This window comes from Podarcis gaigeae, assembly GCF_964106915.1.
Source record: "Podarcis gaigeae genome assembly, chromosome: 14".
NCBI lineage: Eukaryota > Metazoa > Chordata > Lepidosauria > Squamata > Lacertidae > Podarcis > Podarcis gaigeae.
The window spans coordinates 39,195,845-39,221,686 of record NC_139690.1 but is presented as its reverse complement, the minus strand read 5'-3'; the positions used below and the strand labels follow the sequence as shown (position 1 = coordinate 39,221,686).

General features: G+C 44.8%; 1 protein-coding gene across 1 annotated transcript in view; it reads left to right on the top strand.

The window, feature by feature from the left end:
* The window catches only part of LOC310831083 (uncharacterized protein), a 104,220-nt gene that overhangs the window by 25,177 nt on the left and 53,201 nt on the right, over positions 1 to 25,842 (top strand). Inside the window, exons 11-28 of the mRNA XM_083711197.1 lie at positions 720 to 902; positions 1,455 to 1,607; positions 1,877 to 2,021; positions 3,191 to 3,349; positions 6,646 to 6,764; positions 8,715 to 8,963; positions 11,062 to 11,217; positions 12,195 to 12,379; positions 14,083 to 14,265; positions 14,742 to 14,833; positions 15,884 to 16,056; positions 17,810 to 17,969; positions 19,393 to 19,472; positions 20,769 to 20,949; positions 22,042 to 22,197; positions 22,915 to 23,048; positions 24,096 to 24,254; positions 25,076 to 25,256. Of these exons, the coding sequence (XP_083567323.1) occupies positions 720 to 902; positions 1,455 to 1,607; positions 1,877 to 2,021; positions 3,191 to 3,349; positions 6,646 to 6,764; positions 8,715 to 8,963; positions 11,062 to 11,217; positions 12,195 to 12,379; positions 14,083 to 14,265; positions 14,742 to 14,833; positions 15,884 to 16,056; positions 17,810 to 17,969; positions 19,393 to 19,472; positions 20,769 to 20,949; positions 22,042 to 22,197; positions 22,915 to 23,048; positions 24,096 to 24,254; positions 25,076 to 25,256 (2,848 nt within the window). The remainder of the gene's footprint in view (positions 1 to 719; positions 903 to 1,454; positions 1,608 to 1,876; positions 2,022 to 3,190; positions 3,350 to 6,645; positions 6,765 to 8,714; positions 8,964 to 11,061; positions 11,218 to 12,194; positions 12,380 to 14,082; positions 14,266 to 14,741; positions 14,834 to 15,883; positions 16,057 to 17,809; positions 17,970 to 19,392; positions 19,473 to 20,768; positions 20,950 to 22,041; positions 22,198 to 22,914; positions 23,049 to 24,095; positions 24,255 to 25,075; positions 25,257 to 25,842) is intronic.

The following is a 25,842-nucleotide window of genomic DNA, read 5'->3' as shown; positions in this document are numbered from 1 at the left end:
TGAAACAATATGCAAACCAAAACAAAGCCATATTTTGAAATTCACATTTCTCCAAATTTTGAAGACCTATCTTCAGAAATGCATATCCTTGTGTAAGGTGTGCATAGGAATGCACACATTACTGAAAGCAGCATACAACAAAGGATTGTATTGGGGGCAGCATTTTGCAAAAATGTGTACATTAGAGGCAAAATCCCGTGCAAAAGTTGTGTACATTACGAGAAATTTGCACTAAAACACTGATGAATTTCCATGAGAGTTTTTTTTTAACATAAAAACTGCTGTGGAAATGTGGGAAACTGAACTCTTAAGCTTTGAAAAATGAGAAGTGGAGAGAAAACCAAAAAGGACAGCTTCAGCCATTCCTAGCTGAAGGTAGTCTGGGTGATGTGTGAGGGGTCGCCAATAGGTTCTCACTCCCAATTACTTAACAGCAATAACAGATTCAGCTGCTGAGATGAAGACAGGTCTGGGGAGAAAACAGGAGTGGATATTGTGTGATGGGACAGTGGACCTGAGTCCTTCTTCCACAATGAAATTCTTGAGCTAGGTGTGAAGCACCATCTTCCTTCATTCTATGTTGTTCCCTGGGCCATTTTTTCATATCTGGATCCAGTCGGTGGGCCTTGAGTTTCGAATTAAAGTAGATTTCACAAGCCTGAAGTCTGCCCATCCCTGATTTACTGTAATCACAAACCTGTGTTTATGCGTATTTCCAGCCTCTGCTACAGTCACCACGAAGGAGACAGAGTGCCTTTTTAGGAATAACTGCCCTGGTAAATCACTTCTGTTCCACGAGAAATGACTGTGACCATGAGCCTGCCGTTGGGGGCATTATGCGGATTCTGGAGGGATACCTGGGAAGAAAATGTACCTTGCATGAGTCAGTAGGTATCAGCCAGGTAGGTAGTTCTGAAGCAGTTTGAAAGATCAGCTTCTGTTTTCACTTTATCAGCATGTCTTGTTCAGCCTTTAGTTGAACTGAAATGTCACCTATTGAAAATAGGTGAATATCCAGATTTTGAAGTTCCATTTTTGATGGCAGCCATGATAAGCCATGGCCTCCTACAGGGCTCATGTTCTTCCTTCTTACGCTCATCCTCCAGCATCTCTGTCCCGAGGACTTTCAAGGTTTCCCCTTGCATTCTTAACTGCTGCTTGCAGCATCATCCAAACCCAACAAACTCTGGTTAATTTTAACCATGGTTTGTTGGAAAGAAGCCAACTTCAAACCATGGTTTATGAAGCTGGCTTGTTTCAATAAACTGTAGGCAAGTTTAGACACAGTTTAGGGTTCAGGTGTACAAATTAAACTGCAGCTAATTGAAATTGGGGAACCCGTGGTTTACCATAACAATTTTAGCTATGCAGTGCTCTGCTTAGGGGGAGAGAGGGCGATATAAATGATTTTTAAAAAGAAGGCACTTTATTTCAACTTCATTTTGAATTTTCAGGTGGAACTAATTTTAAAAGCAATTGGAAATGCAGGACTTGCAGCAGCACGTCTTGTGCCCATCCTGAGTTCCTGTGCGATGCTGAAAAGCAACCCTACAGAAATCCGACTGGCTGCCATAGAGGCCTTCAGACGTATTCCTTGTTCAGCCAACGTAGGTGGTGTGCGGTTGGCTTTCCTGTGCTATTTTTGGCCTCTGTATCATGGTAAAATAAGATGTACGCAATGCAGCTGAGAACCAGGTTGGGGCAGCAAGTCAAGAGGGATGGTGGTAGGCGGGTCCTAAAACGCACACATCTCAGGTCAAGGGCCCAAGGTAAAGAGGTTCATCTTCAGCATTCACCAAACCTGGGGGCTGCCACAGAGAAGGCCCTTTCCCAGAGGAACTGAACTGTTTCTTTTGCTTGCTTCCTTCCTTTTTAGCATGCTACATTAGTCCGTCTGTATCAAGCCTACAATGAGGATGTAGAAATAAGAATAGCTTCTTATCTCATGGCCATGAAATGTCCAAGTGAAGAATTATTTCACCAAGTTAAATGGACTTTGCAGGAGGAGAAATCCAGCCAAGGTAAGGTGCAACCATTGAAATATTGAGCCTCAGCCTGGTCACTGCTACCCAAGGGAATTCTGAGAAGGGTTTTTCTTATGTACTTTAATGAAAATGAGGGGCAAAGCAGGTGAGGGATCCTGTCTGTTTCCCCCTAGCTTCTTGCACTGACTCTCTCCTTGCTGGCCCAGAGTTGTAGCAACAAGGAACTACAGTGGTACCTTGGTTCGTGAATGGCTTGGCTCCCAAACAAATCAGCTCCTGAATGCTGCAAACCTAGAAGTAAGTGTTCCAGTTTGCAAACCTTTTTTCGGAAGCCGAACATCCAGCACGGCTTTCATGGCTTCTGATTGGTTGCAGGAAGCTCCTGCAGCCAATCAGAAACTGCACCTTGATTTTCAAACAGTTTCGGGAGTCAAACAGACTCCCGGAATGGATTAAGTTCAAGAACCAAGGTACCGCTGTATATAAGTAAATGAATTAGCAGTGCTTCAACAGAAGCAGGATGGCAGAGAGGGTAAGCTCTGGGTGTGCAAGGTCAGATGGAAGAGGTGAAAAAAATGCCCAGATGGCTTCATGCATCCAGTAATCCACTGAACACAACAACTCGTACTGCTGGCCTCTGAACTCCAGGTTGATGGTGAAGTTCAGATCTTGGTTACTACATCTAATAGAAAACTCAGGTGGTGATTACTAATAGATATGTAGTCCAGCTGGAACTAATAAGGAACAAAATGAAGGTATAGGAGTGCCCAGAGTAACTGAGGTTTGCAAAAGTAATAAAAAATAAAAATAGCCCACCCCTGGGTGGCGGGGAGGCAGCAGCCCAATGAGGGCTGAGCATGCCCAGTAGCCATTGAATGTTGAGAGGCACTTGGAGAAGAAAAATGGAAAGAGGGAGCATATGAAGTGGCCTCTGGAGGAGGGTGGCCTTTAAAGTGGAACCTTTAAAAAGAGAGGGAAGGGCCGTGGCTCAGTGGGTCGGGCATCTGCTTTTGCATGCAGAAGGTTGCGGGTTCAATGCAATACTAAGCTGGATGGAACAATGGTAGGATTCAGTATAATGATTCAGCAGCTTCCTGGTTTCCTGACTCTTATTAGGATCTGAGAATACATTGCAGGTTTTGTTTATGTCTTCCCAAACCCCACCTGTTCTTTAGGTTTACACCTGTCTCTTATTTGATTTTAAGTGGGTTCCTTTGTCTGGCGTCACCTCTCTGAACTTCTGGAAACAGATGACCCACTGAAGCAGCATCTTAAAAATTCCCTTCCTGATGACATCATTGACAAAGAATTTGAGGGGGAGACATGGAAGTTTTCTTCATATTCAGATGTTACCTTCCACTTGGGTAGGTTTATAAACATCTGTACCTTATGGACTTCACAATGAATGAGTGATCAATGACTCCTTCAATTTTAACTTTGTAGATCAGACCACAAGCATTTGGATGAATGATAATCCCCAGATCCTCTCATTTTAAAAAATAGTAGGTTTCTAGCATTTAAAGAACCTAAGATATAGGGCAAAATGTACAGACACTATTATTCTCATTTCTAAATTTAATTTAATTCATTCATTTATTTAACTCATGCATTCATTTATTTATGAGTATTGATAAACCCATTCATATTTTTAAAACATTTCCAAGCAGTGTACAATGTTGTTGTTGTTAATGGTACAACCTAAAAGCATATAAAACAGGAATTTGCAGATACAAATACATCAAATAGGATCAGGGAAAGCCTGGACAAAAAGATATTTGTGAGAAATCATCCTCTTTTTTTTTTACTTTAACCCCTCCCCACAAAAAAATAATAATATGTGAATGCCCACTGTTATAGATCAGTGCAGTATATTCTTAGATCAAACATAAGGGCACAACACTATACATTTAAATAAGTGGTATACCACTTCAAACAGTCATAGCTTCCCCCACCCTAAAGATTCGACTTATTTTTTCCCTTTCAGTGAAGTAACCAGAAGCTTCCCAGAGTTCTGTAATATAGACACGTCTTCTCTGCTCCTCATTAGGTATCGTGCAACTACCAGCACTTTCAGTTCCTGACAGAGAGCAACTCAGTTCTTTTGGTCTCGGCTCAATCTGTGTGTTGTTGTTTTTTCAATGTGGCTTCTTATTCGAAGCCTCTGTTCACACATAAACCTACATTAGCTCTCTCTACAGGCTGGGAGGATGGAGGGGGGAAGTAATCCTCCTTCCCCAAAGGGGGATTACTTTCTTCCTCCTCAAAAAGCGCTCTTTTCCCAGAAGGGTCTCCAGCCATTAGCTCCTATGGCAACAAATGGCCAGCCCTTATAAGTAACAAAGCCAGACTTGTTTGGCAGATTTGACCACTTAAGCAAGTTCTTTTCTTGGCCAACAACCTCATCACTGAGCTGAACAGTTCAGCTCAACCCCCAGACCCATTAGGATACAAAATAAATCCCTCCACAATGAAAACAAGCAGGTGGGTTGGCCTAACTTTCTTCCCAATTCTAGTGCCTCCAGGCTGTGCCCCTCAAGAGCCCATAGCTGTCAACATTTCCTTTTTTTAAGGGAAATTCCCTTATTCCGAATAGGATTCCTTGCAAGAAAAGGGAAAAGTTGACAGCTATGCAACAGCCCCACCCCAAACCCTCATTGACTGCAAGGCTGGAATGTGTCCTGGAAGAAGCTGACAGGTGAGACAGAGCTGCTTCGCTGGCTCCCTGGCAGGTGAGTCCCTTCTGCCTACCAGGAGGGGAAGGGGCAAAGCAGTGGAGAGATCAGTGTGTTGCAGATGCACTGGTGAAGCCGAACCAGTGCTCCGTGTCTCTCTCCCAGTAAGCAACAGTGACCCACCTGCCAATTCTTGCTTCTGGATCTATGTAGAAAACCTCTGGCTTTCCCTGTACAAAGTGTTGTGGAAATCAAACCACAAGACAATTTTTATTTTTATTTGTTTTGCATTACATGCCTGAAGCTCCTCTTTATTCAAAAGTGCACCAGGGAGAGGTCCCTTACCACATTTGTGACAAGGAGTCTTCTGAGCATGAAACAAAGTGTATAATATTTGATTCAGGTAGGTAACCGTGTTGGTCTGACACAGTCGAAATAAATAAATAAAATTGTCCAGTAGCACCTTAGAGACCAGTTAGGTTTGTTCTGGGTTTTCGTGTGCATGCACACTTCTTCAGATACACTGAAACAGAAGTCACCAGACCCTTATATATATATAGTGGGAGAGTGGGGTGGGGTTTTCTCAGAAGGGTAGTAGGAGATGGGTGATGGCTCAGTGGGTATGGTAAACCTGCTGACTGCTAACGACTGCAATTAGTCCTACAGGAAAAAGCAAGGGATAGTATGCAGATGACCAATAATAGCTTTAGCATATGCAATGAGACAAGAATCCAATATCTCTAGTCAGACCAGGTCTCTCCATAGTTTTCAGTTTCGTAAAGGTAAAGGGACCCCTGACCGTTAGGTCCAGTTGCGGACAACTCTGGGGTTGTGGCGCTCATCTTGCTTTATTGGCTGAGAGAGCCGGGGTACAGCTTCCGGGTCATGTGGCCAGCATGACTAAGCCATTTCTGGCGAACCAGAGCAGCGCACAGAAACGTTGTTTACCTTCCCACCAGAGCGGTACCTATTTATCTACTTGCACTCTGACGTGCTTTCGAACTGCTAGGTTGGCAGGAGCTGGGACTGAGCAATGGGAGCTCACCACATCGCGGGGACTCAAACCACCGACCTTCTGATCGGCAAGTCCTAGGCTCTGTGGTTTAGACTACAGTGCCACCCGAGTTAGTAGTAAGTTGTAATTCAGCAACTTCTCTTTCAAGTCTATTTCTGAGATTCTTTTGTAATAAGACAGCTGCTTTGAGATCCTGTGTTGAATGTCCTGGGAGACTGTTCTCCTACTGGCTTCTCTGTTTTGTGATTCCTGATGTCAGATTTGTGTCCATTTATCCTTTGGTGTAGGGTCTGGCCTGTTTGTCCAATAGAGAGAGCTGAAGGGCACTGCTGGCCCTTCTTCGTATCTGAAGAAGTGTGCATGCACACAAAAGCTTATACCAAGAACAAACTTAGTTGGTACTCTAAGGTGCTACTGGACAATTTTATTTTATTTTCGTATAATATTTGTACAGTAAATGTCACACAGAAAACAATTATTAACTTCCTCAAACATAGTGAAAAATTACAAAAAGCTCAAAGCAATATTTCAGCAGGTTACTGGAATAGTTGTTTGCCCTAAGATTTAGCTCACATAGCACTTATTCTGCTTTACTGACGAACTGTGGTTACACATTGTCGGTGGCTCTGACACACATGTTGGAACATTTTTGCACAACTTTGTTTTTGTGGCTAGAGCAGCATCTGAATAATAGAACCATAGATTTGTAGAGTTGGAAGAGACCCCAAGGGTCATGTAGACCCAACCCCCTGCAATGCAGGAATCTTTCACCCAACTTGGGGCTCAAACCCACGACCTTGAGATTAAGAGTCTCATGCTCTACCAACTGAGCTATCCCAAGCCAGCAAATGAAGAAAAGAAAACGCACTCTGCAGCCTTGTAGTGGGACAGCCCATGGGTACAGCCAACCACCTCAACCAAACTGTGACAAAGCTTTTGACTGACCAGGTATCTTGACATTTTCACTTTGCAGCAGCTGCAAGCGCAAACGTCGAGACCCGGCTCATCTTTTCACCAGCGTCTTTCATCCCACGCTCAATAGCAATGAATTTGACCATCCACGCACTGGGACGGGCTATCAATCTCCTGGAGGCAAGTTCCCCTCCGAAACATACTGATATCTAAATTCTGTGAGCAGTTTGCGTGAATAGGATTTGTTTATAGTTTGTTTTTATTGACAGATCTAAATGTTCACAATTTGCACTTCCATAAAATATATCCGAATATAAATAAAACCAGACAATTATACATAAAACAGAATTTAAAATTAGCAGATAAGTGGTTGGTCAAAAAGGAAAATTCATCTGTTTAACCATCTAGAGTTCCCTTCTTCCCACCATCCAATGCTGCTGTGATGGCCCAGTAGCTGTGAGAGCCCAGTTTGTAATCCCAGTGTAATTTGTGGCACCACCTGCTGTTGGCCACATGAACTGCAGCATGACAACACCCTTAGGAAAATATGTACAGGCAGTGACCATTTTGCACGTGTTCTCCCCCCTCCCCCCAAAATTTGCACGTATTCAATTGATGTGGGACCACTGATGCATGGTTCATTTTGGACCCAGAAGAGGGCGTAACAGGGGCAGGACATAACGGGGTATAACAGGGCAGGGCGGTCTTATGCACACTCCACCAACGCGTGCAAATGCCTAGAATGCAACCCTCGCACAAAAAGGGAGTTGCCTGTATTAGGAGAGAAATAATTGGACCAGTATCATCCTGTAAACTACCGTATTTTTCGCTCTATAACACGCACCTGACCATAACACGCACATCGTTTTTAGAGGAGGAAAACAAGGGAAAAAACATTCTGAATGAAACAGTGGATGTATCATTTTTGTGCTTCATGCTGTGGCCACAGACATGTGATCTGATGGTGAATTTGGGGTGACCCAATGCAAGAATCCTGAGAATCCCTGTGGATCCATGCTTTGTAACCACGTTTTTGCACCATTGCAGCCCCAGGCAACAGTGGGTGTGTGATTTGGGGGGGGGGGCAGGCTGTAGCCATGGACATGCTATGTGCTCTGATGGTGAATTTGGGCTGACCCAATGCAAAGATCCTGAGGATCCATGTGGATCCATGTTTTGTAACCACGTTTTTGCACCATTGCAGCCCCAGGCAACAGTGGGTGCGTGATTTTGGGGGGGGCAGGCTGTAGCCATGGACATGCTATGTGATCTGATGGTGAATTTGGGGTGACCCAATGCAAAGATCCTGAGGATCCATGTGGATCCATGTTTTGTAACCACGTTTTTGCACCATTGCAGCCCCAGGCAACAGTGGGTGCGTGATTTTTTGGGGGGCAGGCTGTAGCCATGGACATGCTATGTGATCTGATGGTGAATTTGGGGTGACCCAATGCAAAGATCCTGAGGATCCATGTGGATCCATGCTTTTTAACCACATTTTAAGTGGGGAGGGAAGGAAAAACACAGAACGGACAAGGAGCACGAGAGGGGTGTGCAGAGAAGCAGCTGGCTAAGAATGCAGGAGAGGGGTACAACGGGAGGGAGGAAAGGAAGGCAAAAGTTTTCCCTCACCTACCCACCCACCCAAGCCAGCCAGCTCTCTCTCTCTCTCTCTCTCTCTCTCTCTCTCTCTCTCTCCCCCTCTCCCTCCTGCATGTTTTCAGCAGCACACAGAGACGACACTCTGCTTTCCCCTCTGCTTGCCTGGAGGGGAGGAGCTTTCCCTGCTCTTTGTTCCGTTTGAGCAAACACAGCAAGGAAACAGAGGCGGGTGGGCAGTAAGACCCTGAGGCAGAATGCAGGAAAGCAGCCACTTCCTCTTTTCAGGTTTCCCTTCTCCGAGACGCGCGATTTGATTTTTGCCTGCTTTTTTTTGCCTCCACTCGCGCCATTTGGCTCCAGGGACCACACATTCGCTCAATAACACGCACAGACATTTCCCCTTCCTTTTTAGGAGAAAAAATCTGCGTGTTATAGAGGGGAAAATACGGTATACTGCATTTCCTTTTGTGCTGATGTGCAGGGATGTTCTTATCAATGGCCTTCTAAATACCGTTTGTCATTTCTTAGATTGCCATACGGTTAGGGAACATGGAAGATATCGTGCAAAAGTTATTTGGCCTCCATCCAGCTGAAGATGCCAAAGGAAGATTCCACAAGGCAGAACCTCCCATTGAGATGGGACGTAAGGCTTCTCTGAATAAACCAACATTAGAGAGAAATGATCCATCTTCTAAAGAAAGAAAGCCCAGCGCAAGGAAGGAGAAGCAGAAGTGCCCAAGTGGGCAGTACAATAAGATGAGTGAGTTAGCCAAAAAGGTAACTTAATATGTGGAATCCATAGTGTTCTGTTGTGAGTGCTAACCTCAGTAGAAACAATGATACCTCGGACATCTCCACACAAGATTCAAACTGAACATATTCTAAGTTCAAATATTGCTTCAGCGACAGACATTCTCAGGCTGAGCCTTAAATAAAAGCTGCAGTTCTGTGTTCTTGGCTACAGTGGCGTAGCGTGGGTTGTCAGCACCCGGGGCAAGGCAAGTAATTTGCACCCCCTAACCCATGGATTTGTGCCCCCTAACCCTAACCCCCAGATGTTGCGCCCAGTGCGGCCGGCCCCCCCTGCACCCCCCATGCTACGCCACTGCTTGGCTAGATCCATTTTTGCAGAGAGGAAGCTCTTCATTTAAAGGGATCCAGCCTGGTGTAGCAACTGTTAGTTCGGACAGAGTGAGAGAGATTCTGGTTGCACTCAGGCTTTTTGAGCTGGAGTCCTCTGAGTCAGAGGAAGGCAAGACAGCACAATGTTCCATAGTGTTTTATTGCAAATTCTAACATCATTGGATATGGGGGCACCTTGGACAGCTCCTTTGACAGTTTGGGCTGAATACATTCATAGAACCATAGAAGTGTAGAGTTGAAAGGGATCCCAAGGGTCATCTAGTCCATCTCCCTGAAATGCAGGAATCTTTGCTAAAATATCCATAACAGATGACCATCCAACCTCTGCCTAGAAACCCCCAAGAATGAAAAGTCTACCACCTTCCAAGGGAGTCCGTTCCACTGTCAAACAGCTCTTCCTGTTAGCAAGTCCTTGCTGATGTTGAGTCGGAATCTCCTTTCTTGCAACTTGAATCCATTTGTTTGAGTCCTACTCTCCAGAGTAGGAGAAAACAAGCTTGTTCCATCTTCCATGGGGCAGCCCTTTAGATATTTCAGGATGGCTATCATATCTCCTCTCAGTCTCCTCTTTTCCAGGCTAAATGTACCTAACTCCCTCAACTATTCCTCATAAGGCTTGGTTCCATCTTGGTCGTCCTCCTCTGCACACATTCCAGCTTGTCCATATGCTTCTTAAATTATGGTGCCCAGAACTGGACACAGTGCTTGAGATGGGGTCTGAATAGAGTGGTAGTATTACTTCCCTTGATCTGGACACTATACTTCTGTTGATGCAGCCTAGAACAGCATTACCTTTTTTTCCTCTGCTGCATCACACTGTTGACTCATGTTAAGCTTGCGCTCTGCTGAGACCCCTAGATCCTTTTCACATGTACTACTGGCAAGCCAGGCGTCCCCCATCTTAATTTTGTGCTGCTGGTTATTCCTGTCTAAGTGCAGAACCTTACATTGAAATTCATTTTGTTAGCTTGGGTCCAGTTCTCCAATCTGTTAAGGTCATCTTGAATCCCGATTCTGTCTTCTGCAGCATTAGCTACCCTTCCCAGTTTGGTGTCCTCTGTAAATTTGATGAGCAGCCCCTCAATTCCTTCATCCGAGTCATTTATAAAGACGTTGAATAACAACAGGCCCAGAACAGAACCCTGTGGCATCTCACTTGTCACCTTTTTCGAGGATGTCAAGGAACCATTAGTGAGCACTTTGGGGGGTTGATTGGACGTTATGGGAGTATACTTCAGATATTGCTTCAGCAATACTCCTTCTCAGACTGAGCGTTCATAGCTTTGTCTTCAGGGCTTGTTCTGCCCTTGTGGAGAGGATGTTCTTCGTATTAAAGGCCACAGCCTGATTTAGCAGTTGTTTACTCTGAGAAAACAAGGGAGACACTGGTTGTAGGCCTTCTGAGCTGGAGTCCTCTGAGTCATTCTTGGACTGGGGCAATACAGGTAGCAGGGGCTCTTCCTGAGTAACCACAGTTTCCTAACTGGTGTGTTTTTAGCTTATTCTTTAATTCCAGTTCCTTACTCCCTCCTGATAGTTGCCTTTGGCTCAGCCCTGACACGGAGGCCTCATTCTGAGAACTCTGGCACTTTGCATACGTATTATTATCCCTTTTTAACAATAGATCACTTTGGGGGTTTGTTTCAGAATTACTTTCTACCACTATTGGATGTAGCTGTTTCACACGCAGCCCTCCCCCTCTCTCCCTCCTTTCTCTTTCCTTCTGCATCAGTTCACCAAAAGGATGGGAAAGAAGAAGAAACCAAAATGTAGTCTGAGCATAAAAGTCTTTGGGAATGAGCTTGCTGTTTTGGACTGCGGGGATCTGAGAAGTCAAGCAAAACTCTATTACCTGAACCTTGTGGAACTAGTGGTAAAACTGCTAAAGGTAAGGGAACCGTGAATGGTCGGAGAAGGCCGGTGGGACCTGGTGCTTTCATTGATGTTTGACTCCAGCTCCATCCAGCATAGGCTACGCTCAGAGACCAGAGGCGCCATTTTCTGAAGCGCATTGAGGCGGCCCAACGTTACATCGTGCAACATTGCAATATTGCACACATGGTGTCACACAACGTCCTGATGTTGCTCCAACAATCGAGAGAACAGGCCCCCTAAAATATACCTACTGAGGGGGCCCACAGTGCCTCAGCCCCCTGGAACTAGTGCTTCTGTCAGAGATGGTAGGAGTTGAGGCCCGATAGCAACTGGAGGGCAAGAGGTTGTGCGAACCTGGGTTTGAGTGTCCATACTGGAAACAGGAAAGCCCAGATTTGAATCCCCACTCAGCCTTGACGTTCAGTGGAACTGGGCCAGTCATACTCTCTGTCTAGCCTACCTCACAGGATAGTTTTAAAAACACAATGAGAGGGGAACAGAGCACTGGACTTGATGGTCTTTTGGGGGGGCTCTTTAGATTATGTCAGAATCTAGTAAGCCCACCTTGCTGCATTTGGGAACCTACCTGCCATTTTGATGTGTGGGTCCTGGACATCTGCCCCCATATCCTGCTCTGACAGCACCACTAGTTGAAGAGCCATGCATGTTGCCTTGAAGGAAAGGTGAGCCATAAATGTCTATGTCAGGCATAGGCAAACTCCCCCTCCAGATGTTTTGGGACTACAACTCCCATCATCCCTGACCACTGGTCCTGTTAGCTAGGGATGATGGGAGTTGTAGTCCCAAAACATCTGGAGGGCTGAGTTTGCCTACGCCTGGTCTATGCAACTATAGTCCTGTAGGGCCCAAAGCATTTGTTGGCTTGCTCTTGTATGGTGCCAGCACTGGCAATGGTAATTGTGCCAATAAACAAGTGCTTAGCCATCATGGATATTAATGCACTACCATTTTAACTTTTTTATGTAACAGGGGCAAGAAGTCCAGTTCAATAAGAGGTTGAGTTTGGCCACAGAGGAACTGCTGTTCCCAGCAATCTCAGGTTTGCCCGTCCTCCTGGCTTTAAATGCCTCAGCAGCAGTCAATGCAGCAATCCAAGGCAATATGGACTTTAGACAACGGAGCAATTTTTTCGTCAATGGCTATATCAAGCCAAGGTATACACCTGCCTTTAAAGCGCTCTCTCTCTCTCTCTCTCTCTCTCTCTCTCTCTCTCTCTCTCTTTTGCGAGGAGCTGAGCTTTTGAAGCAGACCTGTGATCAAGCTCTGTAAAAGGCTAGGGAACCGCTTTGATTTTCTCTGTCTTGATGCCAGGAGTGGGTTTCAGGGGCAGGCAGCCATAGCACAAACAACATCTGAGAAGTTAACTCTTCATTCAAAGAAACAAGACAGCTCAGAAGGCCAGGCCTAGTGAGCAACTCATCCCCTAGGGTAGATCTCACCTCTGTAAGTACAGACTGAAGGCCCCCACCTTCCCACATTTCCCTAAGTTTCCTACTCCTGCAGGTCCCTCTCAAGCAATCTGAGATTCCGTCGCCTTGTCTGTCTCTGCTCCTCCCTCTTCATGCCTCTTCTGGTCCTGGGAGACAAGGGGTGAGGGTAGCTGGTCGCAGCAGGAGAGCAAGATCCCCTGGCTTATTCAGCAGCCTGCCTCATGACTGCCTCTTGGCCCTCTTCCTCTCCAGCCTTTGCTTCCGCCTCTGATTCTGGACTGCTCTCTGCCCCAGCCTCTTCCTGCTCACTAAACCCTGTTACCTCTTCTGCTCCCAACACCTCCTCCTCCTCCCAGTCTGCTCCCTCTTCTCCCTCTGACCACTCGTCGTCATCCCACCACCAATCCCCTGGCTTCCAGCCTTTTTCCCTCAGGGGTTTCCTTCGGGTTTCCCTAGCTGGTGCCTCTCATCACTCCTCTGCTTCCAGTCAGTCCCTGACACTAGATTTTACCTGTTGATATACATGGCTGTCTTTGGTAATGTCCAGAGGCAGAATTTGGTAGTAGTAGTAGTAGTAATAATAATATTTTATTTATATCCCACTCTCCCCAGCCAAAGCCGGGCTCAGAGACACTAACAACAATAAAAGTAACACAAAATTCTAAAATTAATTCATTTTAAAATCAATTCAAAATCAAATTCATGGCAACCATTGGGCTAGTGTTCTGTGAGGATTACCAAAGGAGGGGGTTAGACTGTGCCTTGGCCAAAGGCCTGGTGGAACAGCTCTGTCTTGCAAGCCCTGTGGAAATTTGTCAAGTCCCGCAGGGCCCTAGTCTCTTGTGACAAAGCATTCCACCAGATCAGAGCCACAGCCCAAAAAGCCCTGGCTCTGGTTGAGGCCAGCGTAACTGCCCTGTAGCCCAGGACCTCCAAGATTTTTTTGTTTGAAGACCGTAAGGTCCTTCGTGGGACATACCAGGAGAGGCAGTCCCGTAGGTACAAGGGTCCTAGGCCGTATAGGGCTTTAAAAGTTAAAACCAGCACCTTAAACCTGATCCTACCAACCAATGCCCTAACTTTTTACAGAGGTAGTCCACCAGCATACCCTCTAGGATTTTGCAGATGAAAACACCCCTGTTCTCACAACCAAGGAGCAAACTCTATCCATTCTGCTACCATACATTAAAAGTGGGGCCCTGCAGTGTGGAGTGCTTCTTTCCAGGGTCTCAGAAACGCCATTCCATTTCTCCTCTTCCTTTTTCATCTCCAACACTTTGTTAGCACACTGTGCTTGCTGAGCATGCTCAGTCCTCACGGGGTGATTTCCCCCAGGCTGGGAGGAGGGAATAGCGGGCAGATGCAGCCCTAAAACAAAGATGTCGCTCTTGACTATGCAACCTGTTTCTCCCTGTGCTTCTTGGTAGTGCTGTCTTTCAGATTTCTGCCCAAATGGGAACTGTGGGAGCTCTGGGGAAAACTGGCTTGAGCTGGTCAACTGAATTAAGGTCATCAGCCAGCCTTGATGGAGGGATCCAAGTGAAAAAGGGGAAAGAGGTTAAGGTTTTTCTGAACACTCCCGAAGAATCTATGGAGATGGTTTATTTCAGGTAAAGTCCACCGGAAAGCCCATGTCCTCATATTATAGGAGCTGAATGATAGTTTTCTTAAATGCTTTTTTCTTTCCCATGCAAATATCTGCAATTGAGTTCTGTATGGTTCCCCCCAGTGAAGGCTAGAAAACTTTGGAAAATTAATTAATGGATGCCCTGATGTAACATGTTTCTGGTCTTCACTCCAAGTGCTGGCTTGGAGATTCCATGAGTGCAACCATAATGCTACCGCCATCCTAATCCACTCCTTCCCTTTCTTGTTTTCAAATTAGTTTTTCTTAAAACTGGGGATGCCAGAGATCAAATCTGAGATCTTTTGCATATAAATCGTATGCCCTACCTCTGAACTCTTGTCCCTTCCTTAAATCCATTGTAAATAATCATCATCATCATCATCATCATCATCATCATCATCATCACACGATGTTGTCTTTCTTGGATTGAATTGTGCTGTCTTTGCTTCTTTATTACAGCTCTCAACTGTATGTGATGACCGTGGATGAAATGGAAACCGCTCACAGTTTCCCAAGCCATAGCGAGACTAGATCATGCACAAGTGAGGAAGGTGAGTTTTTATCATTTACGTCTAATATATAGCAACCAGTTGTCACCTTGCTCTTAACTATCGTTGGGAGCACATTCCTTCAGGAGCTAAACGTCTCCCCAAATTTTGCCTGCATAAAATGGAAATTCTGCAAACAAGGGTTGGCAGCAGAGAGTGTGTATGAAGAATAATGAATACAGATTTTCGGCAAACTGACATCTGAGATGAATGCAGTTTAGAAATCATAGAGTTGAAAGGGACCACAAGGATCATCTAGCCCAACTTTGTTTTTGTGGCTAGAGCAGTATCTGAATAATAGAATCATAAATTTGTAGAGTTGGAAAAGACCCCAAGGATCATCTAGCTCAACCCCTTGCAATGCAGGAGTCTTTTGCCCAATGTGTGGCAACCCTGAGATTAAGAGTCACATGCTCTACCAACTGAGCTATCCAGGCATCCTCTGAACCTATTCCCTCCTGCTAATTCCCTTGACCCGGCTTCATCTTTTTCTTTATCAAGTTTACACCCCATATTTCCATTTAAAAATGTGTCCTGAGTGGCACAAAATGAATGGAAATAGGCAACCGTAACAAAATATATGAGAAGATTAAAAACAAGTCAATAAAACAGCCAGGAAAGCAATAAGACCTGTACAGGATGAAAGGTGTGAAAGGAATCGTGGAGGGTGAACTGCTGACCCTGTGGCTGCTGACCCAGATTAGCTCTGGCCTGCTCCAGGGGGCCTCTTCTAATGTTCTGACAGAAGACCGGAACATGACAAATTAGCCGGAATAATTCTTTGCATTGGAAGGTGTCAGATAAGAACCAGAACTTTTGTTTTTGATGGTGGCACCTGAGCAGCGATGACAAAGGTGGCAAAGGAAGGAACTGCGTGAGCTAGGGCTGGATAAGTCTTCATCGGAGAGTACATAAAATGATTTAAATGTGAAATGACTGATTGGCTAACAATGCAGTTTCCTAAAAACAGCCTTTCTCCTTTCTTGGATTCACCAGATGAACTAGTCTCTTCCTTTTACCCACCCCCCTTTCCCACCCCCCTCTTTCAACCAGTGTCGAAGGCATTGGGCTGGCAACTGTGCTCCGAGATCTCTACCCCTGACGATGGGACCAGCGGTTTCATTCATCCGTTTCCCGGACCAGCAAAATTTGCCATAACGTTAAAGAAGCAAGACCGAAGCCTGTACCAGTACTTAATGAAAGCTGCATATAATTATATTTCTCAGGTTCAGACACTGCCCTTCAATCTGGATATGTATTACTCGTTCCTTCTACATGCAATGATCAGGCTGCGAGGGCCGGCGCATGTTTTCACTGGTGCGATGAGATGGGGCAGATTGTAGTGGTAATTGCAGAGAAGAAGGGTCTGTGTCATTGAGAATTGGAAAAGTGGGGGGGGGAGTAGAGGCAGGGGACACCGCCCCCTTCCCATAGCAGTCCTGATAATAAAGCTACAATATAAAGCACCATAGAACTTGAAAGGAAAGTGCTATTTATAAATAAATCCCAACTACATAATAATAATATAATAATTTATTATTTATACCCTGCCCGTCTGACTGGGTTTCCCCAGCCACTCTGGGTAGCTTCCAACCGAATATTAAAAACAATGCAGCGTCAGACATTAAAAACTTCCCTAAACAGGGCCACCTTCAGTTGTCTTTTAAAAGTAAAATAGTTGTTTATTGCCTTGACATCTGGTGGGAGGGCGTTCCACAGGGCGGGCGCCACTACCGAGAAGGCCCTCTGCCTGGCTCCCTGTAACCTCACATCTTGCAGTGAAGGAACTGCCAGAAGGCCCTCAGAGCTGGATCTCAGCGCAACTAATTACTAAAACAACCACCCATATGTTTGCATGAGACTATTAGAAATATGCCTACCTACAGCGTTGCCATACATCCAGGATTTCCCAGACATATCCGGAATCCAACTGTATCTAGCAGTGTCTGGGCGAAAATCAGGCAAATGTCCAGTAAAATCCAGACACATGGCAGCCCATGGCAGCAGTGCTGTTTTTGCCAATTTTTAATAAAGATTAGCTCAAAAACGGCAAAAAAAATGTACTTTTGCCCAAGAAAGCTCAACAACTTTTCCGTCCGGATTTTCACTGTTTGAAATATGGCAATGCTACCTACCTATCATAACTACAGCTTCATATGATAGCCTCTGTATAAACTGTGTTTTATGATTGCATTACAAAGAGCACAATCCTTTTGCTAACGCCGTAACATGGGCAATGAGCATAAGGAGTTAAGACGCAGCCTGCTGGATCAGACCAAAGTTAGTTTACACCACAAACGGATCCAAATATATCCAAATGGTATCTCTATATTATACTAATGCAAGTTTACAAAATCACATACAAAACAATTGCAACCACACCATACACACAACTACCGGGGGAAAGTTTGCTTCGACAATGAATCTTTCTGAAACTCCTGCAGATAAGATTGGCAATTTCTAATTCCTTAGGAAAAATTATTTGACAAACCCCAGCTTGAATTAATAGCGGGTCAGGTGCCTGACCTTTCTCCTTCTCTAGAACCCCATAACCTTGGGGAGGGCAGCACCCCTCACCTCTCCCCACCACCACCATAGGCTCCACTTAACCATGCACATTTTCTCTCAACAAAGCTGATGTGTGCACATCACCAATGCATTGTTTCCTTCCCATAATACAGATACAGTATTCCCCTCCATACATAAAAAGGGCCCGAACAATATCTCGTTGCTGGAATGACCAGACAGTGAACTGTATCTGACTAAGTTCTACTCAGAATAAACTCATTGGAATTAATGGGCTTAAGTTAGCCATCTGGAGGGCCACAGATTCCTCACCCCTCCTCTATATAAGCCAGAAAGAGCAAGTTAGCCACAGGTGTGCAAGAACTGCCCACGTCCCCAACTCCCAACAGTTCTACTGCAGGTATTACTAGTAAGAGCAGCAATGGTAATTGTAATTCTTCTTTTTCTTCCCAGAAAGGTTCCTGGATCCCAAGTGAAGCTGGCCTGCATTTCTTTATAGGGACTCCAAAATCAGAGTTGAAAAGGGAGATTGCTATTAACTTCCATTTGAATATCCCTCAAAAGAAATTCAGAATTGAATTTGTCCACCCCAAGAAAAAAATGCAAGTGAATGGTAAGATTCCCACCCCCACCCCCTCAAAGGCTGTTGATTTCCATTTAAAATGTGTTGTCTCTCCCATTGTGAGAGAGGTACGGTATATGTAAGGCTTAGGTCACTCACTAGGAGTAGAGGTCATGGATTTTACCTTGGATATTATAATTAGCACAGGCTCATGCACTGATATTCCCTCCTTAATATCCTCACATAAATGTCCGTCACCTGATGATACCTGAGATTTGACACATCCCGTGAAATTTTCCTTTCATCCATTCTGCAGAATTTGTTAAATGCTGTTAGATAATCTACCGTTTATTCCCGTTTTACAGATAGGACTACTGTAGTTGATGAATGGTGTGTGTGTGTGTGTGTGTGTGTGTGTGTGTGTGTGTGTTTGTGCATTTGTGTTTTATGTAACCGGAAGCACACCATACATCCATGGTAAATGTGTGACTAGGACCCAAAGTACCCTGCAACTATGCTAGCTCTCATGCATGTGGATTATTTTATTTATTCGTTTATTTATTTATTTTATTTCTGATCTATCCCCACTTTCCTCCATGTTGCTCAAGGTTGGATACGTAGTTCTTAATCTTCTCCATCTTATCCCCATGACAGCACTGTGAGGTAGGCTAGGCTGAGAGACTATGACTGCCCCAAGTTCACCTCATGAGCTTCATGGCTGAATACTACTACTACTAATATAATAATAATAATAATAATAATAATAATAATAATAATAATAATAATAATACAGTGGTACCTCGGGTTACAGATGCTTCAGGTTACAGACTCTGCTAACCCAGAAATAGTACCTCGGGTTAAGAAATTTACCTCAGGATGAGAACAGAAATCGTGTGGCAGCAGCGGGAGGCCCCACTAACTAAAGTGGTACCTCAAGTTAAGAACAGTTTCAGGTTAAGAATGGACCTCCAGAACGAATTAAGTTCTTAACTCGAGGTACCACTGTAATAATAATTTATTTATACCCTGCCCACCTGGCTGGGTTTCCCCAGCCACTCTGGGAGGCTTCCAGCAAAAGATTAAAAATACATTAAAACACCAGTCATTAAAAACTTCCCTAAACAGGGTTGCCTTCAGATGTCTTCTAGAAGTCAGGCAGTTGTTTATTTCCTTGACATCTGATGGGAGGGCGTTCCACAGGGTGGGTTCCACTACTGAGAAGGCCCTCTGCCTGGTTCCCTGCGACCTCACTTCTCGCAGTAAGGGAACCGTCAGAAGGCCCTCAGAGCTGGACCTCAGGGTCCGGGCTGAATGTTGGGGGTGGAGACGCTCCTTCAGGTATACTGGGCCAAGTAAGGATTTGAACCCTGGTTTTTCAGGTCCTAGTCCAACACTCTAACCACTACACCACGCCAGCTAGCAAAGGGCAAATCAGCAAATAAAAATCACATACACTTCCTTCTGTATCTATCAGGAAACATTGAATCCTCTAGAAATTCACGTGTGGGGCATCTGGAGCTGATAGTTGATGGTGACAACATCTACTACATCAAGGTAAGCATGCTCTTGCAACCAAGGATATTGTGAGCACAGCATGGCATGGGCAAAGGAACAAGATGATAAGCTGCTCACCAGAGCAGAGAGCTGTCTGCCTTGATTGTGCAACATCCTTCCTAAGGTCTATAATGTAAAGGTAAAGGGACCCCTGACCATTAGGTCCAGTCGTGACCAACTCTGGGTTGCAGTGCTCATCTCGCTTTACTGGCCGAGGGAGCTGGCATACAGCTTCCGGCTCATGTGGCCAGCATGACTAAGCCGCAACCAGAGCAGCGCACAGAAATGCCGTTTACCTTCCCGCTGGAGTGGTACCTATTTATCTACTTGCACTTTTTTGGCATGCTTTTGAACTGCTAGGTTGGCAGGAGCAGGGACCGAGCAATGGGAGCTCACTCCGTCACAGGGATTTGAACCGCCGACCTTCTGATCGGCAAGCCCTAGGCTCTGTGGTTTAACCCACAGCGCCACCCGCATCCCAAGGTCTATAATGTATCCCACAGCTATTGCTTACCATTGGCTATGTTCTCTCTCCACTCACAAAAGGTGGCAAACCTTTGAATGCCAGTTTCTGGGAATCTCACGTGGGAAGAGTGCTATTGCACTCAAGTTCCGCTTTCAGGCTTCGCAGAGGCATCTTGTTGGCCACTGTGAGAACATGATGATGGACTAAACTTGGTTGGTTAGAACATGGTGCTGATAACCCCAAGGTTGCAGGTTCGATCCCTGAATGAGACAGCTAGATATTCCTGCATTGCAGGAGGGCTGGTTAGATGATCCTCAGGGTTTCTTCCGACTCTACAATTCTTTTTTCCCCCAAAATTTTTTAAATTCATTTTATAACACAAATAAAAAACACAAACAGAAAAGACAAACAATACAAACTAATTCTTATCATATCCTTATTTTTCTAAGCATTGTTAAGTGGACTTCCCCAAGTCCCACCTATCTGATTTTCATTTTACTTCATCTTTAGCAGTTTATATGTATCATAATTTCTAACTATCTTTTTCTTTTTTTAAATCACACTTAAATAACTTCACATTTTATCACTTACAAATAATACTATTTTAAAATACCCAATCTTCTACTTCTAACCCTACAGCCTATATCCACTTCCAAAGCTATTCTAAGATTTAAATATTAACATTTTTTTCAAATATTCTTTAAACTCCTTCCGACTCTACAATTCTATGCTTCTATGATTAGGTGGGCCTTTGCATTGCTCCATCTGAGCACTTCTTATGTCCTTACATTTTCTGTTTAAGGATGCCCTATTGGGTGTGGTTTTTGCAGGGAAGGGCAGATCTGCACACAGCAGCTGCAGAGCAGAGGTACACAAGCCACCTGGAAGCAAAGTTGCTGAGAGATGGGAGCCCCATAGTTCTTTCAGGAAATCTCACAAAACAGCCTGGGAAGAAGATGGCATTTTCAGTATCTTTGATTAATCTACTGAAGGACTCGGCTTTCCTTGCAGGTCAGTGCATATCACAAGAGGTGTGTGTGTGTCTGCTTGTTTTATTTAATAAAAGGTATATACTGCTCGATTGTAGGATAAACCTCAAAGCAGTTTATGGAAAAGATAAAGCAATAAAATTATCCCTTAAAAAAAAACAACTCACAAGCATAATTTCAAACATCTGGAAAGTTAAAAACCAAAACAGAATAGACTAAAACAAATGAAAACTCATACTAGCTTTCTAAACATCTGAGTAAAGGTAAAGGAACCCTGGCCATTAGGTCCAGTCGTGGCCGACTCTGGGGTTGCAGCGCTCATCTCGCTTTATTGGCAGAGGGAGCCGGCGTATAGCTTCCGGGTCATGTGGCCGGCATGACTAAGCTGCTTCTGGCAAACCAGAGAAGCGCACGGAAATGCCCTTTACCTTCCCGCTGGAGTGGTACCTATTTATCTACTTGCACTTTGACGTGCTTTTGAACTGCTAGGTTGGCAGGAGCTGGGACCGAGCAACGGGAGCTCACCCCGTCGCGGGGATTCAAACCTCTGACCTTCTGATCAGCAAGTCCTAGGCTCTGTGGTTTAACCCACAGTGCCACCTGCATCCCAAACATCTGAGTAGGCTTGTCAAAATAAGAATATCTTCAGCAGGTGCTGAAAAGAATACAGTGAGAGTGCCTGCCTGATATCAAAAGGCAGGGAGTTCCAAAGTACCACACTAGACGATCAAGTTCCTACAGATGCAGTGAGGGTATTATGTGTCCATACGAGCATATCACAAGTTCATTGAACACCTGACCAGGGAGTGGGGCTGTGCCCACTAGTCCTTCTTCCTGGCGTTGATGGTCATGCTGGACATGTGTGTTTTGCTATGCTTGCTTTCCTGCAGGTGGGTTATTGTTGTTTATTAGGAGGGGAAGGGGTGGTGCAAACGCATTAGCAGAGCTAGTCTGGCGCTCCTGCTGTGCATTTGCACTTCACGGCCTTCCCTGCCCCCTCCCACCTGCCAGGAAACTGGCGCAGCAACTGTGTGCCACCTGGTAAGCCACTTCTGCAGGTATCTGATCTCCTAATGGTATCAACAAACAGGCATTGTTTCTATTGTTTCTTTAGTGTGTATGGAGAAGAAAGCAGATGATAAGCTGAAGCAGTATTCACTGGAGGGAGAAACCCACATTCCAGGGGTTCTTGGATCTCACATCGTTGCTCTTCTGCAACAGCGAGGGGACATCTGGTCCAGCGCCCTGAGAATTAAATATGGATTGTTTGGTACTCAGTTCTTATACTGTACTAATACAAAAACAAAGTTGAGCTTTATTGCTTTTGTCAGTGTTGTTCTTGCTCTCGTGCAGAAGGATCTGATTGGCTACTGTGGGAAATGGGATGCCAAGCTAGATAGAGCCTTCATTTAATCCGGCAGGCTGTTCTGTTCTTAATGCAAGGTATAGGGATGGGGAAGAAATTTGATTCAGTCCACACTTAAAGGTGAAGTTAACTTAATTTGCACTTTCCAAAACGATTTCACAAACCAGAATGTAGCCACCTTTCAAAATTTGCACTTCTCTGAATTTTGCAATGCAATTCTCCAACCAAGTAATGTATACAAAAATTCATATGCTGGGGGTAAGCCATGCATAAAATGCATGTATTACTGAAAATCACATGCAAAAATGCATTATATAACGGGAATTTGTTTGCAAAAAAATGTGTAAATTAGAAAAGATTGCACATAGAAATGTGTATATCTGGAGAATTTTCATTAGAATCGTGATAAATTTTCACAAACCTATGTGGAGGACTGAACTTAAGACTGGAAACATGAGAAGCTGTAAGAAATCAGAATGGACAGAGTCACACATCCCTCATGAGGTGTGAGCGTAGATCTGCCTTCCCTATTAGCACTGACTGCGCCTGAGTGCTGTGAAAACAGAATAATGTCATTTAGTAAATATTTATGTATGTACATTTGCGTTTTACCTGGAGCAGGAGCTGCAAAAAGCCTTCAGCATGAATGTACCACAGGCCAGAAGTTGAAAGTGGAGAATGTCCCAAAGGATGCCTACCGGCTAGATTTGGAGCATGAATTCTATTGCACTCAGATTCTAGCCTACAACCACAAGGTAAAGCATTTAGTTCATTTACCGCATGGGTAGGCAAACTAAGGCCCGGGGGCTGGATCCGGCCCAATCGCCTTCTAAATCTGGTCCACAGGTGGTCCAGGAATCAGCATGTTTTTACATGAGTAGAATGTGTCCTTTTATTTAAAATGCATCTCTGGGTTATTTGTGGGGCATAGGAATTCGTTAATTCCCCCCAAAATATATATATATAGTCCAGCCCCCCACAAAGTCTATGGGACAGTAGACTGGCCCCCTGCTGAACAAGTTTGCTGACCCCTGATTTACCAGAACAATTATGAATCATGACCAGTGGTGCTGAATCCAGATTTCTTCCTCATGGAAACTAAATAATGAAGACGCAAGATGCACTCTTGTGGGAAGGGAATTCTACAACTTAGCAGCTGCCATAGAGATCTGCTTTTACCTGATGCTGAAAAGTGGGGTAGAGTTGGTTCTAGGTTAGGATGCAGGCATTGTGTAAGAGGTGTGACAGTACAGGTCACTTCACAATCAGCACCCCCCAGCTATGGATAGCTGTTAAGGTTGGGGATGGAGGTGAAATTTGTTCAGTCTGCTTTTTGTGGCAGACCATTCCAATCTGACTGTCCCGCACTAGCTTGCAGATCACAACACAATTCCCCATCAGCCAGGTATTTCAATGCAGCTTTGGTATACAGAAAGTGCCCACAAAAATGGGTATTTTATGGTTTAAATGTGTGTTATAAAAACAATGCACTGAAAAGCATGGCAAAATAAGAATTTTGGGAGAAATGTGTGCATTAATGCACATAATAAAATATACAGCTTAAATGCAAACTTTTTGTGCATTCTTTCAAAAATATCTGCACAAAACAGGGTGGAATGAATGCTAGGATTTGAACACCAGTCTGAATGAAACGGGGCTGATTTAGATTCCTCTGTCCATTCCTGGCAGTGCATGATTGAGAAGCCCGTCACCGCTGAAGATTTGAGGACACGAGTGGGCTGCTATAAGGAATGTAGTAATTATTTAGTACCAGTTATAAAACCCGAGTTGATTTTCCACAGGTCGATCTACGTCACGAAGAAACTGTCTCTCGCCTGCATTCCCAACTAGAGCTGAACTATGGAAAACACTGGGACGAAATCAACAACAAGCGGCGAGTGATAGTCAGCCAGACATTTACAAATAGTTCTCATCCAGCTCTGACTAGCTATTTCATGGAGGTAAAAGTAAAAGACCCAGTGGTGGTGCAGCAGTTGAGATGATGGACTAAGTAATTGCACCTCAGTGAAAAGATGATGGAGAAGTCTCTGTAGCTGGTGGGAAATAAGTCCTCCTGTTCAGATACTCTCTTCGAAGCTCGCACCATATGTTTCAACCACTGTTATCTCACTTTGAACAGTCATGGCTTCCCCCAAAGAGTCCTGGGAGGTTGGGAGCTGGCGTTTGTTAAGGGTACTAAGCGTTTTTAGGAGACCCCCCTATTTCCCTCGCAGAACTACAATATTCAGAGTAGTTTAACAGTCAAGCCCTCTTCCCAGGTAACTGGGAATTGTAGCTCTGGGAAGGGAATATGGAGGGTCTCCCAGACATGTGCACAAATTCTGAGGGCTGAGGCTCTTTGGGTCTCCTCAATTTTTTTTAGTGCAACCCCCCACCACCATTGCTCAGGACATTGCCAGGACATTGCACATGTGATGTCAGGATATCATGTTGGGTCCCCTTAATGTTTTTTAGAAGATGGCACCTTTGCTGCCAGTAGACCATGCTGGCATGGGTAGGGCAAGGGGCAGCGTTGCTCTCCTGGCTCCCCATGCAAACCGTCACTGCCAGTGCTGGGGAGGCAGTGGGGAGCTTGGCACAGTGCAGGAATGTCGCTGGGAGTGCCTGGCTGGCTCTTGGTAATCAGCATTGAGAAGCCAGATAAACAATGCCACCCAGCTCACCGGTATTGTGTATACCATTACTACACAGCTTTACTTTGAACTGCCGGTAGTCTCTCTTCTGCCGTATGAAATGCAGCCCCCTTTTTTTTGTCCCCCAGTTCACCATTCAAGTGCCCGAAAAGCAAGTGGATTACAGAACTCAGCTCCAGCACTCCTGTTCCATACAGAGTTCTACGGAAATAAGCACCCACTTCAAAGTGCACTATAACAACCGCATCCCTTTTGTGGTGGGGCTGCAGTGGAAAGAGACATCAAGGCATTCTCTGAAGAAATGGGAAGGTATGCACAAACACACACACCACACAAGGCTTGTTTTCATATTTGGTTTTAATATTTGTAGTCTGCTTTTCCAACAACAGATGTTGGAATCGGCTCACAATAATAACAAAGGCACTGGCAAACATACTCTGCATGCTCTGAACAGAAAAGCAGCCATTTCTGAACATTTGAAGAAAGTATATATTCTGTGTAGACACAGAGAGAGGGGGGGGAGAGGGAGAGGGAGAGAGAGAGAGAAGTTGGCATTCGTCTTCTGAAGAGACAGTGGAGTGTGCCTGCAGGGGTGAAGTAAAAAAAACTGCATTAGCAGCACCAAAGTGATCTCCCCAGGTCACAACTCCATCTCAGACAAGCCATGCTCATCTGCCCTAAACCTGACATCCTATAAGATGTACGTTGTAGGGCAGGTAAAGGTGACACCTGTTCAGAGGGGACTCAGCAACAGATATTGTGGTACCTCGGGTTGCATACGCTTCAGGTTACATATGCTTCAGGTTACAAACTCCACTAACCCAGAAATAGTACCTCGGGTTAAGAACTTTGCTTCAGGATGAGAACAGAAATCGTGCAGCGGCGGCGTGGCGGT